The 21,294-nt window shown below is 36.2% G+C and overlaps 1 protein-coding gene across 5 annotated transcripts in view; it reads right to left on the bottom strand.

The window, feature by feature from the left end:
• Positions 1-21,294, bottom strand: part of gria2b (glutamate receptor, ionotropic, AMPA 2b) — a 51,544-nt gene that overhangs the window by 7,801 nt on the left and 22,449 nt on the right. For all 5 annotated transcript variants that reach the window (XM_085469239.1, XM_085469227.1, XM_085469232.1 and 2 more), the window contains exons 3-11: positions 13,356-13,595; positions 6,256-6,452; positions 5,001-5,054; positions 4,748-4,906; positions 3,966-4,133; positions 1,773-1,877; positions 1,504-1,611; positions 994-1,200; positions 489-856 (exon numbers count right to left, since the gene is read on the bottom strand). In XM_085469239.1, the coding sequence (XP_085325365.1) occupies positions 489-856; positions 994-1,200; positions 1,504-1,611; positions 1,773-1,877; positions 3,966-4,133; positions 4,748-4,906; positions 5,001-5,054; positions 6,256-6,452; positions 13,356-13,595 (1,606 nt within the window). The remainder of the gene's footprint in view (positions 1-488; positions 857-993; positions 1,201-1,503; positions 1,612-1,772; positions 1,878-3,965; positions 4,134-4,747; positions 4,907-5,000; positions 5,055-6,255; positions 6,453-13,355; positions 13,596-21,294) is intronic.

The raw sequence follows: 21,294 nt of genomic DNA, 5'->3' as shown, positions 1-21,294 counted from the left end.
ACAACACAAATGTCTACTCACAAGGTAGTAAATCTACAGTTAAAATATTAATTTTACACTAAATTCTGTAAAAAGAATAATTTTATAACTTTTCATCTAAACAAAAGTAAATAAAACCAAATAAAGCCAAGATATACAGAATGTATGAAGAATATAACAAAGTGGATGGTTTGGTTACATGCTCAAACATAACATGTTACTAACTAATGCTCTCCATCCTCGTCATCCACTTTTGATTTGAGAATCTATGCTACAGTGCTTTACGCTGGACCTCTAAGTTATAAACCCAACAATATTACAACCCCTAATCCTATATTGCTAGCAGAGCTAAAAATACACTTGGTTGATGAATACTTTGAAGCTCTAAAATCATTTTTTTCTCATTTTTAGGTAGTTCTGGTGGAATATCACTTATCATTTACTTATACTTACAGCATAAATTTTCTTAAATTAACGCAATATGGAAGTTGTGGATTTTTCTGACTTACCTAGGAGAGATGTCACAGCCTTGTCGCATAAAGGCTCCAAGGGAGAACCACAGGCTGTTGAATATGCCAAACTCATTAGTAGACTCATTGGTCTGGATCTGCCCGTCCTCATACTCCTCAGTGTGCCACTCGTAGGGGCTGAAGCGGCTGACGAGGAACAGCACCACGCTGACACCAATGTAAGCAAAAACTATACACATCCAAATCTCATAAGCCAGTGGATCCAAGAAAGAGAAAACTCCAGGCTTGGATTTCTGAGGCTTCTTGATCATGATGGAAATGCCCAGTGACATGAAAGGCTTGGAGAAGTCAATCACTTCCTCTCGCACCAATGTGATGGTCAGAGGAGCCACTGCGATGTCTGCTTTCTATCAAACCAGAAGGCAAAGAAAAAAAAGGCAAAAAAAGGTTTAAGAAATACCACTTGAGATTACAGGGGCTCTCAATCAAAGCTATCTCATTGAAAACCTTTAAAGCATGCATTCGAATGAGTAGATCAACTCACCCCATATACCAACTCTCCAACCATCCCATTCCAGATTTTGGTCTCTGCATCTCTTGCTCCATATTTTCCATCCCCCACTATTTTCAGTTGATATTTGAAGCCACAGTGCTTCGCTATCTCAGCAGCAAGATCTACACAGTAACCCTCGTAGCGCTCATTGTCTACAAAAAGGTCAGCGTTCTTTTTCAGCATTACATACGGAGCTTCCTGAAGGACAGGAAAAAAGAGCAGCACACATGAATTCAGCACATATGAATTACCTTGTGAAACACAGTATAGCCTTGTAGCGTGAAATCAGTGATCTGGTGTTATTCTACATATATTTAACTACATATATTTAACAAAAACAAGGAAAAAAAACCAACACTTTTCTCCGTAAAGGGAAAAGTGTCTAAATTAAAGTGTTAAGACATCTATTCATAAAATAAGGTACCCAGTGGTCCAAGAACAGAGACACTAAAACCACTATTAAAAGTACGCAATTAGTTATGGACTCATTATTAAACATACCAAAATGGTGGTCACAATAACGGTCTTGTTTTCCATTCCTGTTGTGTCATTTGTAAAGACATCTGATTTGGTGACAGCCATTTTATCCATTTCATTCCAGTATCCAATCTGTTGGAAAAAATAAGCAATAAATTCAAGAAAAAGTAAGTGCTGCTTTAATGGACAGCTTGAGCCTTGAATTCAAACTATATAGTCTCAAAAATTTTCCAAACGCTCAAATCTTGTATAGATATTCATCTTCTATTCATATTGGATATCAAGAGACTTACTTTTACAGGACCATTACTCTTTAATTCCATTATATTCACTGAGTAATTGACTCTCTTGCCATGCTGGTCAAATTGGATGTTTCCTGTCAGTCCGTCCACTCGAACCTTGGAAACACAAGATCAGACGTGTGTAAGACTGATTTGACATGAATAAATCTGTGTGACGAGCAAACAGTGGTAGTGGGCTTATGTGGAAGGCAATAATTAAAAACATGGAAGCTATCATTGTTGTTCTTATTAATTATGATCAGTCAAGTAACACCATTCACCATTCATTTGCAGGTTAAAAGTTGAGATTTTCAAAGTTAAATTAATTCTTGATGTTGTCTGGGTCATGTAAATGCAGTTTTGTCAGGATGAATAGGTAATAAATGTCTCATAAATCCTTTCAGGGCTTAATCCGTAAATAGCTGCCAATTTGAACAACAAGGATGAAATGCTCTTTGCTAAGTCATCAGGAGACGATTGGGACAGTTTCAGAGAAGTAAAATACTAATGTGCTAATAAGGATCTTTTTTACGTGTCTTTTTACTTGTCTGAAGTAATACAGTCCTCAAAAACATATTCACCCAGAGTTTCATTGCCCAAAAATCAGTGCATTGTGATGTTGTCACGACCTCATCCAAGTTCCCTAAAGTGACATCCATTTGGATCGGTTAAGTGAGAAGTGTTCTTTGCTCTTTGTTTCCTATGACTCCCGTCTTCTTGAGTGTTTTACCATAATACCTAATGACTTCAAATACTTCTTTGTGCTGAGCTACGAGGCAGCAGAAAGTCTGAATGAACCCAGTGGTGTCCAGATCGAAGAGCATAAACTCAGCATGTATTCAGAGAACATTCATTAACCAAAGGAACTAAAGTAGAAAGAATGGGAAGGATCCTCTTGATTTTTTTCAGGGAAAATCAGCATTTCTAAAATGCATTTGGTGGAGTGGATCTCTTAACTTCACAACATGGAAACTCAGATTTTCGACATACATCCTCTCATTTAGTTGACAAACTTGAAAAATCACCAAAGTTTAAGTTCCATTTTCAGTTGGCAAGTCACTGTATTGCATGAAAGCTGTTACATAGGTCTAGACTTGAGTGCTGATGTGTTACTAGTTGTTTCCTATATGGATGGCACGTCAGTACACTGCATACTATACTCACAATGTAAAATCCATATTAGATGTTACATAGTCTGTAACAGTGTTCAATCAAACTCACAGGTTATTTGTTTAGTTAAGTTGATTTGAGACCAAGAAGAAACCTCTTTAACTGCAGAAGAAGATGGATGGATGGATGGATGGATGGAAAAACTAAAAATGAAAAACAAATTGAAACGTCCTTTCAAAAAGAGATGAGGGGGGGAAAAAAACAAACTTGTCACACACTGTGTTAATACTGTGATATTCATCTAGCCGTAGAACCCCCCTTTGGGAAAATATTAAAGTTAAAATATTAGGTAAAAATAGGTAGCATAATATAAAGTTTGATTCTCTCTCACTTTCACCTCACTTTGGGGGACATTTGAAGGTAAGAGCCATGTGATCTTGGGAAACTAAACATCACTGATCAGGTTTTGAGAGCAACATAAATTGATTTGGAAGAGATCCAACACCCTTGGATCGGCTTATCTTCTGACATGTTTGATCACAACCCAGGACAGCATCTCTCTGTCTTCATGGGGTGGTTAAAGGCAGCTAATCTTGATCTTTTATAAGTGTATCCTGACTTCCAGGGTGCCAGACAAAAAAACATCAAAGGCAAGAACTGATCAATTTTGGAAAAGCTTTCTGAGACATTTCCAACTGATACCTTTATCATTAAAAGAATCTCATCCTAGAAGCTGTTTTGGACACTTTTTTCTGCTCTGCATTAAGAAAGAGTGTAGATGGACAAATCAGTGTGGTACAGATAAAGACATAAAAAGAAAAGAAAAAAACATTTGAGAACCGTGTTACTGATCTTTCAGAAACTCAACATGATAACCATGAATAACTGATGCAGCATCATAGTTTACCATCAAATTAATCTCTATTTAGTGTGTTTCTTCTTCTTCTGAGAGCATATTTCTCTGTGTACATATGCACTGTAAAAATCAATCTTTGACAAGTACTTTCTACCTCGATGCGTTTTAAAATGCTATTCTTTTAATGTGTCTACTGTTACCACTGCAATGAATCCTCACCAGCAAAAGAGGTGAGTTACCTGTTTCAGTGCTCGCTCAATCTCCACACCCTGAGCCCATGGCACAGCAGGATTAGCCAAGCAGTCACCAGTGTTGGCCCTCCTGGTAAAGTCAATGCGTTGTTTATGAAGGTATCGAAAAGCTTCTGTCATCACCTGAACGGCGTCATAGGTCAGCGCAGATGTATACTATGGCAGAAAATTGGAGGAGATTATACATGAATTATATATTATATATAGATGAATAATGAAGGACTGTATTGCCATCTGGTTAAACATAATATAACTAGTTGACAAAAAAAGGCTTTAACTGTAAGCTCCGTATTCACACATTGAATAAATATAGTTGATCAAATAAATAAATGATATTTATCTGACATTCTGCACTAGATTACACAGTGCATTATGCTTTATCCACTGTCTTTCCCTAATTAGACAGCATATGATATATCATATGTTTGATGCTGGTGCTTTCTTTGTTTATGTATTTTTGTAGAGCAGTTTTGTTGTTTTGTAAATGTCAAAACTTGAGTGAGTGCTTTTTTTTAATCAGTGTGGCCTTAAAAACAGCTTGAACTTTCCCAGTTACAAAAAAACGAAGGCTACTTTTGGCAATGACTATGCAGCTCTGGTTATATTTTAATGTAAATTTATCTGATTTGTGTGTTTGCCAAAACTGAACATGCCATTCCAATTTCCAAAAAGCTGACTTCATGTGGGCTGGTATAGTAGAGTAAACTAAACAGAATAATCATTGATGATTTCAGTATTATATCGCCTCATATGTGCATGTTAAAACTCACCCTTATTTTACTGTCAGCTCCAGGATATTCTTTTTCTTCTAGTGCCTCCCATCGCTGATCAAATTTGGAAACCAAGGGATCATCAAAATCAACAATCTGAAAGCCTGAAACATTTGCTCCACCATACTGAATTTTGGACAGGTCTCCATCAATGAAACCCTAAAAAAACAGATCAAAATGAATTATTCCATCAATTAATACACTTATAAAGTCATTCTTTAAAGAAAAAGTTGTAAATGTTGTTTACACTCACCAGATTGGCTATAATGTAGTGGTAGCCTTTAACATGTCTGCCAATTGTGATGACCTACATTGTTGTGAAACACATGTGCATTAAAACAACATATAGGACACCTCGTGAAGGAAAAAGCAATTCTTAGTTGACAAAAACAGCTTAATAAAATGCTTGATTGAAGTTCCTCTTGTATGCCATTTTACACTGTTTGACAACTACACTTATAAGAAAGTACAATCTAAATCTGCCACATATTTATTCAGACATTATTAATTTGTTTCAATCAACCCTCACATGTCTGACAGTCTTGGCCGTTATCACTTTAAAAAACATTGTCACTTATAGTCGCAGCTATTGCTAGACAGAGATATCAAGTTCTGACGCCAGTTTTCTTATCAGAAAAGACAAAAGCAAAAAACTAACATATCTCAACCAGACCCCTTTTCAGTACCTCATATAAATGGCACACCTGAAACTAATCCCGCTGCTTGACTGACACCTTCATTTGTCAGGGCTGCTACTTGATGCAGATTTGAATAATAACGTCTTGCATCTCCTATGTAAATGTCTTTGACATAAAGCAAGAAACTTCCACCTCGACAGTCTCTGTTTTTCCCTGATAAAGAGGCAACGAGGCTGTAGACATTGATTTCAGTCAGCATTTGGTTAAACAGACGTCTGCATGCTTTAAATGCTAATCAATATGCCTCCCTCGTGAGAAAAAGGTTAAGTAAAAATAGTCTGCTTATGTGCATTTGTTTTCCCTTTAATTGCAGTTTTGTTTACAGCCTAAATGAACAATTAGCATAATTGTTATGGTGCCTTTCTACATCTGCTGGACTGCATGGTCCATGTGGCAAGGCTACTTTTGTAAGTGCTTTGTCAGATACACGTATTTCAACTGGATCTTACTTTTCTCCTACAGGAGTAATTAAAGGACAACAAGGTTGTTAGCATTTCCTGCACCCCCCTTTTTTAATCACCACAGATCCATTCCCAGTGCTATTTACACTTCCCAGTAGAGTTTTTACATATTTGGACTCTATTAGTTCTAATATCATGTATAATTTAAGCACGAAATAGTAAAAACATTTGTTTTTTGCTTTCAATGTTTTGCAAACGTACATTTTTTTTAGCTTTCTTTACAAACAACAAGCCACTGATCATTATACCGATGGAGCCTACTGCATGTAATTACTTTACCCAGAAATTACTTACGAGAAAGACTACCAAATAATAATAATAATAATAATAATAATAATCTACAATGTACCTGTTCCATAATGTCCTTCACTTTATCCTGTTCACAGTCCAGTATCACCCTCCTCTCTTTTTTGTTCTCCAGATCTTGGAACAGTGAGCGGTAGGCCTCATCCTTTCTCTCATCTTTAAGGTTTCCCACATTAATGGCAGTTACCTGCCACTTTTTCTCTGCTGCGGTGTCCAGAACAATTTGCAGTGTTGTCAGGCCTGAAGAAAAGATTGACACAGAGTTAAAATATTAATCATGTTGTGTCTCTTTATGCTTAACATATGCATATGTTTTATAATGGTTTTAAATTATTAACTGCACATTCTCTTTAGTCCCCGAGATATTTTTGGCCCTATGGCATTTTAATGGCTCAATGCAGTAATCATGATATGCAGATTTCAAACCTCAAATTTCAAGAAGTCACAGCAAGCACGCGAAAATAAAAATGTGGGACGCAGAAAAACAAAAAAGAAATGCAAGAGCCTAGCAGAAGCAGACATAGTTTGAAGAAAAAAAATAGACCAGCAGACAAGACCCGTTCAAAAACATTCTCATCTGCTTGTTGAAACCCAGTGAAGGTTTTACAGCGACTCAGTGCCTTATGTAAAGAGCTCATCAAGATGAGTCACAGGTATTCTGGCATGAACCTGACCAACATGTGGGAGGAAAGTGGGTCTAACAATACACTTGACTGCATCAATACCAACATTTCATATTTCATTTCTGCTCTATTACTGTATGTTTTAAAGGAGTAATTGAGTATTTTGCTTATTTTTTTCACAGTACAATCTATCCTGAACGTCCACTCATAGTCTTTGTCTGATATTTTGAATTGCAAGACCTTCAGAAAACCTTGAAAAATAAGTGTCTTCAGCAAAATCTCTTACAGTATGTGATCACTTATTTTGACCGTACTGTTTATTCCAATATGTAATATAAACAAAATGTTCAGTGAATAACTGACACAGCTGGTGCAGTTAGCTGTAGCACTGGTCAGTCAGTGTGATGTGTAGTGTGGTGAAGGCAAAGATATCATGTCTGTTTCAGATTATATTCGCATCATCCTCTCTGTCTGGTTTCACTGTTGAATCTTTGCTGTTATTGATTGCTGGTCTGCTGAGGGCAGTTAGAAAGCGGTTTAATGAAAAGGTTGAGTGTTTCATTCTGACTTGCCGGTGAATTACAGATGTAATCAATTTCATGCGACGCGGCTTTGATTTTATATGAGGAAAATGGAGACTTGCAGTTTTATCTGAATGAACTATTCATCATAGTTGCATTAAGGTCAAAGTAGTGGTTAAATGTGTTTTATTGATACTTAAGAAATTAGATAAATGAAATGAAATTTAAGTTCTGAGTAATATGCAGTGAAAATAATTAAACAACAAAGGCAAAATGCTAGTTAGCATTGGCTGAAGTCAAATATAATCTAGATAGTGCATCTCTGTGGACTGTACTTATAGTCAGTAGCTGCTCTGTTGGGCACACCTTACTAATAAAACCTTTTGCATCCACAACTGCCTTATTTCTTTGTTGCATAGATTCAACAAGTTGCTGAAAACCATTCTCAGAGATGTTGGTCCATGTTTACATGATGGCATCATGCACGTCCTGCATCTTTGTCAGATGAACATCCATATTGGATTGAAATTGTGGCCCTTTGAGTACAGTGATTTCATTGTCATGTTTGAGAAACAAGAGTGAAATTATCTTAGCTTTGTGAAATCGTGTGTGATAATCTGCTGTTGGTATCAGCATGTAGAAAGCAGGCCATTCTCCCCTGACCTCTGGCATCAACAAAGCATTTATGCCTAGAAAAATCCCAGTAGACCAGCGGTTTCTGGAAGATTCAGACCAACATGTGACATCAACAAATGTCCTGCATTCAAAGTCAATTTTATCACCTTTTCTGTGGCCATCAAATTAGCTGATGAAACATTTGCATTAATAAGTAATTAAATGTATTAAAATATATTGTCCACCCCAGTGTACCCTTTAACTTTATAACTAGATCACATCCCACCCTACACTCTTTTTACCTGAAAGACTATATCACCATGTAATACTAGTTTGTTCCTGTGTATTTAGTGTTAAAATATATACCGTATTTAGTATTTTGCTTTTGTTACAAGTTCAATGACATTTGTAAATGTAATTATTTCATAAAAAAGGACATCATTGATTTTGTTACATTCACTTTAAGTCATTCAATGTTGTATATAATGTAAGAATATATGTGACTTTTTCGGTTATATAATATTTTATAATTATTCACAAACCCATGATTTTGCACGTTTTGCAATGAACAACAAATACCTCTTTCAGTGGTCTAAAGCAGCACTTAAGTTAAATGTTTCCTTTACTACCTTTTACATTTGACAATTTTTTTATTATATTGAATCATGACTCCAAATACATGAGAACATGTACAATACGATGTAAAATGTTTAATTAAGGGTCAAATAGGCTCAGATTAAATAGAGGATATTGATTCGATTCCTACAAATTCATCCTCACATTAGCTATAATCTGTTTAACAAATTGTGTTCCCATATATCTACTGTGCTGAAAGTCCAACATCCTTCCCCAGAGTGAACCTGTTATTCTTTGCTTAATGCCTATTGAAGCACCACTTAAATCAATTGCAAGTGTTTAAAGGCTTTGTTTTAGGAAGAAATAGCAGGGGTTGTGATTGCCTACAGGTCTGCTATAACAGAACTTGAATCTGCAAATTTTTTATTTGGGTTTATTTTTTGTTTATTTTAATCTAGATTCAAACATGTAAATGTTTGAATGATGTTTAGATAAAAGTATGGAAATTATAAAAAAAAACCCCAGACTGGTACAATTGTAATATTTGACAGCAGAAATAGCTATTTTAGTGCTTATCACTGCTGTAGACAGCGCTTTTATTTGACCTTGATTAATTAAGCATAAAGTCTCCAAGCACGAGTATGTGACCTTATTTAGACAACAGTGGATTTCTAATATATTAGCAAATGCTGGCATGCTTAGTGCTGGGAAGGTTACTTTTAAAATGTATTCCACTACAGATTACAGAATACATGCCCCAAAATGTATTTTGTAACGTATTCCGTTACGTTACTCGATGAGAGTAACGTATTCTGAATACTTTGGATTACTTAATATATTATCATGCTTTTTACAACTACATGAATGTACTATTGCTGTGTGATTTATTACTGTTACTGAAGGCAGCTCCCGTTTCTACTCGATGACAGCTCATACTTTTCCACTCACCTTTTTCTCCCTCCCTCGCTCACAGATACATAATGGGTATGGCAGTCCATTCTCCCTGCAGCACGGACTACACTGCCCATGAGGCTACATTCTTTAGGGCTGTAGAAAACATGGACGACGCGACAGCTCCCCAAAAATGAATGCCAAAACGTCTCTATCGCCCCCTGGTGTCTGGCTGCAGTATAGGTCATAAACCCCGCCTCCTCCATGTTAGCGAATGGGACTGGGGTCAGACTAAAATAAATTAATTCCCCTCAGATAAATTTTTTCCAAAGATTCTTTCTTTTGTCATCAATAGTTCTCATTATGGTGATTTATGTCCAAGGGGTCTCCTTTCCCATAAGTTTGATTCTAATTCCTACCGCGGTGATGTTAAATTGGGGTGTAATGTCATCATAACAGCTTTGACTGACAACTGCAGTCACCGAGAAACTTGTAACGGACTTAGTTAGCAAATTGCATCCATAGACTGTGTAGGTTAACTGCCAAGGCAATTAGACCTGCTAATTAGTGTTAGCCGATCACACAGTTTACTATTGATAAGCACCTAAATTGAAAAGACTGGGCATCGTTTGAGCTTTTTTGGCCTCCTTTTAAATGTACAGGTTGGCCAATCAGAGAGAATGTCCTCAACATTTGCAACAGGGAAGATGTCCCAAGCAAATATTTCCACTTCCTGCTATAAAGCTGAAGTTGCGGTAAGGGAGACCCTTTAGACAAACTTTTTGGAGATGGAAGAAAAAACAAAAGAAAATATGACTAAGTTTTTGTTAGTAATGGTAACTGTACCGTTTTGCTGTAACTGTAACTGCTGTTGGTGTAACCCCACACCCCACGCATGGCACGCAGGATGGGCATCAACCGCGAACCAGTGAATTAGATAAGCACAAGAAAATGGATGAAAGGATAAATGGAGCCCACTGCAAAGTAGTCACATTTTTATCACGTTAGAAAAGATCAGTTGCAGCTCCACTTTTTGAGATATTTATCAGTTGTTTACCAAAAATAGGTTCCCAGTACCTGACCTACACCATAATATTGGTCTTCTCTTTAACCTACTCTTTAATCTATCTTGATCCATTGTTTAAACAAAGTTACTGGCCATAGCTGACAAGGTATTTGCTGGTTCATGCATTAGCCTCAGTGTTCTAATAGAATTCATCATAACCAGTAACAACTCCATTGCTTCCTTTCTTTCGACTCCCTGAGAAACACCCCCACACATCCTTTACCAACAAGCTTAGTCACTTACAGTCTCTCTCTTTCCTCTTCTCTCTACACTTTGGGTTGCCATGGGAATGAGTGGATCACACTGACCTAATTAGACAGCCATGCAATGATGAAATATGCACAACAGGCCACTTAGTGCCACAGCGGACGTACAGTAAGGACAGCAGGTCACTCCTAGCATTAGCATGGGGACACTGTGAAACAGCTGGTGCTTCTGATTTTAGAGAGGAACAGTATTTGATTCTGCTGTCAGTCAGAAAGGCTGACTGGTAAGACTTAGCATGCTGGCAAAAGGAAGAAAAGCATAGCAAACACAAGAGATGATTTGTAAAGCAGACAGGACAAATGGGAGGATAACGTTAGTGTATAAAGAGCAGGCAGGATATGTCTTGGATGGGAAAAGGTGCAATGGGAGACTTTAAGAGATGTAACACTATAGAAAGTTAAAGGTAATACAGAGCAGAAATGCTCTAAATCCTTCCTAATCCATCCACTGTGTATCCACTCTAAACTGTGTGTAGACAGCAGCAGTTTCACATCTCTATGTTGATTCACTTCTGTTGCAATAAACCACTTAGTGCTTCATATAAATACTTACATATAAAACTATCTTTGGGAATTTATCAATGTTGCATACCTTCAAAATGATTTCTAAAATTGATCTGAACATTGTCTCTTTTAGCGTGCTGAAAATAAAACAATTAGTCTATGAGCTAAAAGAATAATTTGATGTGTAACATAAACACTGAGTATTCCTGTTAGGATAGAAGACTTAATACTGTTATTCCACTGTAACTAGATAGTACTGAGCTTTTAATTCTGGTTTTTCATTGCAGTAAGAGTGTTAATAGAGAGTGGAACTCTATCTGTGGAAGAGATTTTCTTTTCAGTGTCAGTTGCTCCAGAAGACTGCATTGTGCTTCAAGGGCAAAAGTCACAGAATCACAATTAGCAGGTGACAGCATAAAATGAATTACATGACACAGCAAAGTGAGATAATGCAAAAGCAGGAGTAGATTGTTCTTGAACCTTTTGGCTGCCATCGCCTTTATTACACCTTATTATTAATTGCTATATTAACCATTCTTCTCGAATTCAGCCACAGCCATCTTCCATTTTACCAACTCATATGCCGCTAGCTCAATTAAAAAATACAATTGTCATGCTTATAAAGCATATAGTGTGTTCGACGTTTCAGGTAGTGAGAGAAAATGTCTGCTGGAAGATATAAAATCTTATTTCCAGACTTCGACGTTATCAGTGTCGAATTTTGAAGAATCACTTATGAAAGGGATCAAAGAAAAGGGACGAAATAGATTTGACTATGAAGTAAGCTGGGATATTATAGTTTGAGGGTAGATAATATTTCATGTAGGATAAATTCAGCCCTTGATCTTATCCAGGATTCCAAATACAGGTGTACAGGCTCAGGATAGAGATTATTTATGGCTAAATAATTTAACTTATTCTCTAAAAAAGCTAGTTTTATCATTAAGGGCACCACTACTGCTGTATTAGTGAATGTTTGTGATAACTGCAGACTGTAAAAACATGATGAGTGCTATGGTGACAGTCTTCAGATTCTGTAATCCTTAATCTTGGGAAAAGCCTGCCTGTCTAACTGACTGATAGACCAAAAAGGGTATGGCTTGAATTTTAGGTAGAGTTGGAACCAGAAAAGCAACTGGGTGTGTGTATTTGTATATGTGTATGTATCTGTGAGTCTGTTGTTTGATTGTGAAGTGGAGCTGAAAAATAACACAATGTGAACTAAGCATGGTGCAACTTTTCCTCTCAATTAGGATGGTCACACCATTGCTGACATCACATCTCTACGTAGAACAAGTGTGGAAATCAACAGCTTTAGGCCGTATCATCTCCACTGTATGTCAGAGATGACTCTGACTGCCTCTCCTCTAACCTCGCCTTGATATTACATTACACTCTCAAATGGAGGAGGTGCTATAGTTGATTGTATGTGACAAGCTGTTTATAATGAGCCCATGCCCTTTACCTAGCTTCACCTGTGTTGCACACAGTGGGATAGAAATGTTTTGTCACAGGATAAAAGCGGTTGCTCAGGATTCTGTATTCATTTGATCAACCGCTTCCCTGTAAGGGGACAAGTGGACCAAAAGTGTATCAACAAAATGTCTGTCAGGAGGAATGGGCAAAGTTTGGGTCCACTTATCCTCCATGAGAAAAGGTCACTAGGGGGACATGCGAGCCTTTCCCCTAAGAGGACCAGTGTTCCCAAAAGCTATACTAACAAAGAGCTACATGTATGCTAACTTACAGCTTAACAGAACCAGCAAATTGCTGGATAGATTACTCTTCTGTAGCCCCTTGTGACAACTCAGCAGCTGAAAGTAGCAAACATATAATAATATAGTCTAACTTACAGTTTCTGTGGTTTATATTACAGAATCCAAATATCTGGCCAATAATGCAGTTTTCAAAGTTCATAATTTCACATACATGTTTTACAAATAGCCATAGGATTAGCACTCAAGCTTCCAAGGCTACAAGATAACCAGCTGACAACAGTGGCAGATTTTCTTTAGAGAATTTCATGATGAAAATCCACTCAAATCACACTTTGAAAGCTATAAAACGTGTTCACTTCTTACCTCGATCGCTGTCGTAGAGATAGGCAAACTTGTCCCACTTGTAGTACTCAATAAGGCTGAGAAGGGGACCCTTGATATCTGGTCGCATCTGGATAATGAACTGATGACTTCCATCCAGAGGGAAGCTGGGTGTAATGAAGGAGACATGTAGCGTCCCACAAAACGAGGTGATGGTGTTTACAGACTTCTTGTCATAGAATCCAAAAATGGCATACACTCCTCTAGAGAACTGTGAACAGACTGAAGAAAAAAAAATTGTGTTAGGACATTGTACTGAATGTTTACTTCATTGCTTTTAATCCTGATTGAATTAAATTGCAAACTTCCTTTTCACTATTTAGCAGAAAACAAGTTGCTGTCTTTTATACCACGGATGATTTGCCAGAGCAATGTCATATCTTATTTGAAACAAACTCTTCTGACATTTATTTGGGAAGCATACAGTACTCCCTGCTATAATTCATAGCAATGTATATAACCAAGACCTTTATTACCCTCAGTTAGTGCACATTAGGGCCAGAAACAACCATTAAGGGACATCTTTTTTAGTTTCTTTTTCGGCTGATTAATGGATAGTTTCCCATAAGTTCTGTCAGGGGAGTGCTTGTGTTCAACAGCAGCAGATCCAATCTGAGCGAGTCACTTTGTGAAACTTTTATGAAATGACCTATTGCTTTATTTGATATAGTGATAATGACTGTGATTGATATTCTGTTTGTCTTAAAGATTCTTTAAAACTCTATATCAACTTTTTAAATGTTCTCTGTTTTATGGTATAGTAACACTGCCCCGAGAAAAATGTAACTATTCCACATATTCACAGGTATATGATTATGGGGCATCCAAATATGCTTCAGTGCACTGCTTCACCCCCTTTACCATTAAGAGCAGATGCATCTGTAGAATATTTAATATCCACAATATATTGTGAGATTCCATTAGATTTAATGTTTGCCTTCGTTAACAACAGTTTAATTATATACTGTGTGATTACTCTGTGTTTATATTAGATTACTTGTATTACATCCTCATTCTGCTGACTCTCCAAAAGCACCGTATTCAATAATATAGGACATATGTTCTGGTCCACATAACACCAGGGATGTAACTGGCTTCTAGCATTCATTATGCAAAGATCAGAAGAGAGTACTGAAAACTCAATGGACTGTAAACATAAATGCTAAATGTCTATCTTATCCTTTAGTTGCTTTCGGCAGTGTTTTTTAAACATTTTACTGGAGTAGATAGATTTGCATGCTCCTTGTAAATGTGTATTGATCAAATGTAAGTTAATGAGGGTTATTGACTTTTGTCATGTTTCTTTCAGTGTAATTAATCTAGTGATTTGTTTTTTTGTCCAGTATCATTGTGAGGTGCCTCATTGACAAAGGGAACTGGAGTCTGTGTAACAGATATGTGGTGTGACTATCAGTTTGATATGTTACTTCTGCAGGCTACTAGGTGTTTGTAAAGGTTTACTTCATTTTTGCTGTAATGCTTCATATATGTACACAGGGAGTATTCTTTAGCCACTTTTTCATATTGTTAAATATTACCAGCTTCATTAATGAAATCTCAGCTGAAATTAATTTAATTAAATTCTTTCTCTGGCAAATGACTTACTATTGTCCAGTCAGACTTTGTTCCTGCTGAACACGATCGAATCGAATAGAATAGGACTGCAATAGAGCTGTAAAATTGCAAAAGTTATTTTGGGTCAATTCCTAAAATATCTGGTTGAAATTTGGTCAAATTAAACACCCAACAATCAGTTGATGAAAAGTAAATTACTATTTTCAATGTGCATTTTGGAAAGGAAAGCCTCATTACCAAGCTCTGAGCTCAAAAATCTCATATCTTCCATGATTTTATTGAATGAAACAACAATTTGAGTCCAATTTTAGCTATTTCAGCAAACTGATAAGACGGTTTCCATCCTAAATGAAGATAACACCTCTATTGTTACCATGTGTGTCACTACTTTTGTTTTCAGGTTACTGGAATATTTAAAACAATCACAACGACCAACATGGAAAACACACAAAAATAAGCTTTTTTTAAAAAAACAAATAAGATTGACCATGACTCAAAACTTCAGAGACGTTTGCTCGTGTGCTTGAAGTGCTTGAAGTTTGTGTATTTCGAAATGTGGCCAACACTAAAGTCATGGTGCACTGACACAGGCTAAATTTAATTTATACCTCATTAAACCACTGGAGGTCCATAGAAGCTAGATTTTCACGGTGGTGCCTTCCTGTTTTTTCTTTTCCTGGAAAATATAATTTTAGCAGTTTTTCCTCATCTTTTGGTAAGTGAGTTGAAATATTTAACAGTAGATTAATTGCTCAATGCTGTATACCAAATGATTTTTTTATGAGGCAATGAAAACATTACTTGTTTACTTGTCAAACCTTTGTTTAGAGTTCCTTGGAAAACATTCACCCCATAGTCAAATGCACACACAGCCCTTTAAAAACTGGCTAGAATACCAGTGACTCGCTTTCATCCACCGCCATCATTCATGCACTTCAAATATCTTTAACAATCCATTGACATGAGCAATTAAATGTTCATCACAGCCACCGGAGCCGAACTGTTAACAGTCCAATCACCTCCATCAGTCTGTGACACCATTTCTAATCTTTTTAGCAGATGACACTGGCCAGTAATGTGGCCACAGAGAGATTAGACCTCACTAATCTAATTTCATTTTTTGTCTCCGTGCAAGCTAACAGAACCTAAAGTGTGTTGACTGTTAACTGTCACAGTCTAACCTGAGAATGATAGTGTACAGGTCAATGAAGTAAAAGTAAATGTCTGTCAGAAAAGAAGTTAGGTTACATGTTAAATAAGTCAGGGTAATTTAAAGGAACAAAGTCTGAAAATATGACACAGGTGGAGAGCTTTGAATTACATTTGAGATAAGCTAAATATAGTTGTAATTTACAGATAATGTGCAACTTTGGTACTGTGGGTACATGGAGACGCTAGCTACTGTAGTTCACAGTAAGTATCTTCCATTAAATTTTTAAAACACTGCTTTTTGAAGTTGCTGCTGAATTGTTCATTTCAGGCCTTTGCTGTTAAATCGGAATTTTGTATTGCTTATATTCTTTTCTTATTTTCTGTTTGAGATATTTTCTTAAATAAGATAAAATACTGATCATATTCTAGACAATTACAGTTCACACAAAGAGAATGCCATATATGTATGCAGTTTTGTTTCACTTTGCAGCCTCCTTTTTTCTTTTGCTTTGCACCCCCTTTCCTATTTCAGAATAGCTGGTGAAATACATTTGTAAGTATATGTCATATTTTGTTCCAAGGCATGATAATTGTAAGACTTAAAACCCGCTCTATAACTCACCCTGGCACCATATTTCTTAAAAATGTACCATATTCTAGGTCTCCTGGCACTTATAGAAGCTAAGAGAGTTGCTGCTCTTTTTTTCTGTCGTTGTGTCACATCTGTCCATTGTCATGTTTCTAGCCTTGCTATGCTGACACTCTTGCTGGTGAGCTTGCTGAGTTTGCCCAGGATTAAAACTCACTGAGCTCGTGCTTAGAAACTGGATATCCCCATGACTGTGCTGCAGCTTATGCCAGAGAGAACAGTTTGACAACATGTTACTTTATTACCAAATATGGAAATTCACATCCAGAAGCAATGCGCTGTCTATTTGTCTGTGCAGGGACTGTTCAAAGGACTTTGCCGTCTGTGAAATGTGACAGAAAAAGAATGAAAAGTAAGGTTTTTAATGGGTGAGACTTCTACGTGCACTTCTTCAATAAGGAATTTAGAAATGTTTAATTAAGAAAGAAAAGCCAGCCACAAACAGTAACTCTTAGAAACACTGGGGATTTTGGAAAAGCCATTAAGCCTCTGTCACATCTGACTGCTTTTCAGTGAAACCAGCAAGTATTCACCCTCAGAAACCCCCCTCCAAACGCAGAAAAAGGAGTGATTGGGTAAATCTCTTTTTCTAGTGTTTTCTAGTGTTCTTGAGGTCACCCTAATTATGCACCATGAGCAAAATGTTGAAACAAATCTTATTATTGCTCACTGCTGTGTCTGAAAATTATAGCATGGTGCCAGTTTTCCTTCTCTATCATTCTGTTTATGAAGATAACATGGGGAAAAAATTCAGTTCTCACTAAATTTTGGAATGTTTCAGCAAGATAAACAGACTGTTGATTTGGGGACTTGTAATCCTAATATTGTTGTTACTGACAATAGTGTATAATATAAATAATATATCTCTCTATGTATGTGTCTGTGTTTGTGCATGTTTATCTGGGTTATTTGCATTTGGTTATGCATCCCACTTATTTATTCATTTAGTTTTAAGTCGTTCATCTATGAACCAGTAATGTCAAATAAAAAACTAAAATCTGATCAAGGTAACGTAAAACATAAGGCAGTCGTTATATTAATCTTTACATAAAAACAATAATTAAGCATGTTGCTGTGTGCTTCTGATATATCCAACTGCCTCTGAAATGTCCTAAATCTTTATACAAAACAGAAAGAAAAGAGCAGAAGGGAACAATAACAAGAAAATTGCTTCCTTAAAGTGTTGAATAGAGGATCGCTATACATGGGCACATTCTGTATTGGACTATTTGAACAGAAAATGACACATCTATCATCGTAGAGATTACACAAATATACACTGAAACCCCTGAGATCTTAATATTTAGACTCTTCACCACATTTCAAACATGCTACACTTTGCCATGAAGATGATGGTTTTCTTAAATTTGAGCTTCACTGTATATCAAGACATGCCAACGCAACACTGTTGCATCTGTGTGCATTTTTTCTACACTTTAATTTAATGATTAAATGTGAGTTTTATCAGAACACAGTTAGTTAGATATTTTTTCCATTGAAATTTAGTTATTATTTCATGTACAGTACATTATCTACAGTAATTTGATGCTGATTAATTGACCAATTTGATATCCACAGCAGATGCAGCAGATGCACAGGCACATTAAGGAGAAAACAGCATGTGTTATTACTGTTTTGTTTTTATTTTTGTATTTTGTTTGATTTGTTTTGCCTGAAGTTGGGTTAATCTAATGGATAGAATATGCCATTTCTTGTAACAACTCCATTAGTTCACCCAGCAGTTGCTCCACATTATTTGTGCTTACATAAACACTCATCAGGCACTCCGTGGTCATCAGAAGGTTCTAATCCCTTCATTACAGGATGACGTTAAATGTGCTGCAAAAGTGACTCTGGCACAGTTTATCACCTTCCAAAGAGAAGGTGTACCCTTTGAAATATATTTAGCCGTCCCAATTAGCTGACCTCGTTTTCACCACTGTGGCACTGAAGGCAACTTCGCTGCTCAGCCACTGTTTACATGACTGCTCCGTCACTGATCAAAGATTAAACTTGCATAAATTTGCAACTTCAGCTGACATCTAATATGCCCTGAAATTGTCCAAACAACATGGATGAATTCTGCAAATTCAGTTAATCTCATCAAAACATACTTAAGTCTATCAAAGTATGCCCATAATAATAATATAGTAAAGCTATTATTTTTTAATATTGTCACCATTTTAAATGTGATAAGTATCTAATCATATTTAAGCTTCAACATAGTTTCAATGTATTTTATTTTGAAAATATCAAATCCAGTAAACAGAAATCTTTGGCATATTGGTGCTTTTTATTAATATCTACATAAAGAAAATACACAATTTCCCATTCAGTAGAAAAAACTGACTAAAACAGGCATCCAAATCTGACAAACCATCTGGTAACAGAAGGCCAAAATTGGCAAAGTGCTTCAGCAAACTGATGAATCAGTGTAATGCACATGCATGCATTCGCACATGCCACGTCACTGTGGTGATAATCATCAGCAGTCCACTCACATCTAACAGAACTCACTGTTATATATCTCAGCATCTCCAACACTTCTGTTCTCACCACATAAAAAACTGCCTCGAGACCTTAGGGCTTTTATGTAGAACTGATATGTCACCAGTTTGCACAGCATAAAAGCACCCCAAGGAAATTTGTCACTGATATAGTTGTTGCACAGGAAAATTTTGACCTTGGACGTCTACAAAACACTGGAGAAACCTGGTGGCTTGTGGCTTCCCAAAACAACCCAATGGTCATGCTACTGTTTTGTGAAAATGATATTGGAAGATGGAAGGGATTTTTTGTATTATTTTTTTTTAATAATGAAAAAAGGACAAGTTGAGAAAGGACTGCAGTGAAGGACATACTTCATCAAGCTAGAATTCACGGCACTCGTGGGAAGAAAAATTTTTTTTAAATCAAATTTATAGTGTAGGGAATCTTTTTATAACTTATAATATGTTTTCCTCTCAGCAAATAAAAACTAAATTTAATTTTATTCCCTTTTTGCTATGTTGTTTTGATAACCTTTTTCAGGTTTGTTTTCTTTATTTATTATATTTTGACTGCAGTAAAGAAACAAAGGCAAGTTTTGCCAGTAAATGCAAATGAAATATTTAATAAACATACTATTCATTGACAAGTAATCAAAAAATGAGGTTCACGGGACATATATGGGGAGTTATATTTTCATATTTTTCAACATATTTCACTGATTAATGCTTGTTCTATATGCTATATGCATTCACTTTCCTGTTGCGTATTAGATCACAACATTAACTCTACTCATTTTGTAAAGATTTCTGATAAGGTGGGGTCTGTTATGCTGGTAATTAATATAAAATTCCATTGCATACAGGTTAGAAAATTAAAATTCATAAGCCATGTGCTTTAACTGATGATCAGTTTATGTAATATATAAGTATGTAGCAGAATCCAGCAGCTGGTTAGCTTAGCAAAGCATTGAACAGCTGTGCAAAGCATATATAATATATTAGATGTAGATGGCAAGTAAAATGTTTTTTTAGACATCTGTGACAAAATTTAGTTTTTCACTTGTTTTATAACCTCAGTAAATGTTCTTGTTTGTGGGTTTATGGTGAGTTTCAAATTGTATTTTATAAAGCATTAATTCCACCTTGTAAATGGTGGTACCACTAAGCATTAAATAGAAGAAAAAGCATCCTGTGCATTAGGGGTTGTCTACCTTATGCATTGTCCCCAGATATTGAGTTAAATTTGGGTCTGATCTGATTTCAAGAAAACAACATGGGAACAATGAAAATGCCGAATTAGATTCAAAGGCTCCACTGTAGTACAAAGCAAACAGAACTTGCCTAAAAGCACCTTTAAATTCTATTTAAAAATGATTGTTGCATGCATTATATAAACCAATCTAAGTAACTATTGCTCAGAACAGCTGCCAAGAAACTAACAGACTGCAGACTTTATGATAAGCTAAGCTTACAGTAAGAGATAAAGATGTGTGAATCAGTGTTCAACAAACCAAATAACTACCAAACTGCATAAGAACCATTCACTGTTACCAGAAAGAATGTGGTTTCCAACTGCAATTAGCAGGGTTAAAATAAAAATGGCATTTTCATTTTCCTCTTCATTCTAGACAAGAGATGCTTTTAAGCACCTAAAAAAACATCTTTATTGGCTCTCCTGGGTGAACTCAATCTTTTTAGGCCCTTGCACAGTCCTCCTGTGTGTTCAACAGTGCTGTAGGTGATGTAAGGACAGCTACAAGCAGCTTTTTTAACTAAATTTATTGCTGTGTTCCTAAATGCTCTTGTAGTACTGGATTTTTTTTTTAAGTATTTGCATCCTTATCACTGTGGCTCAGATATAGAAAATGGGAAAGAGGTTTCTAACTTAAGGCTCTGACACGGGAACAATTTTGAGATTGCATTTTTTCTCAATTAACACACATTTTAGTGCAGAACAGAATTCCTACTCTTTTGATTCCCAGACATTTTCTTTAAGTTGAAGCCTGTGGTTGTGGTTGATGAGTCAAATAAATGACCTCATGTTTTTTATTTTTTT

The sequence above is a fragment of the Copadichromis virginalis genome, linkage group LG2 (genome assembly GCF_057382275.1).
Source record: "Copadichromis virginalis isolate Kocher_CV1m ecotype Utaka linkage group LG2, C_Virginalis_male_GT1.1, whole genome shotgun sequence".
NCBI classification, from domain to species: Eukaryota; Metazoa; Chordata; class Actinopteri; order Cichliformes; family Cichlidae; genus Copadichromis; species Copadichromis virginalis.
This window is presented reverse-complemented; position numbering and strand designations above follow the sequence as displayed.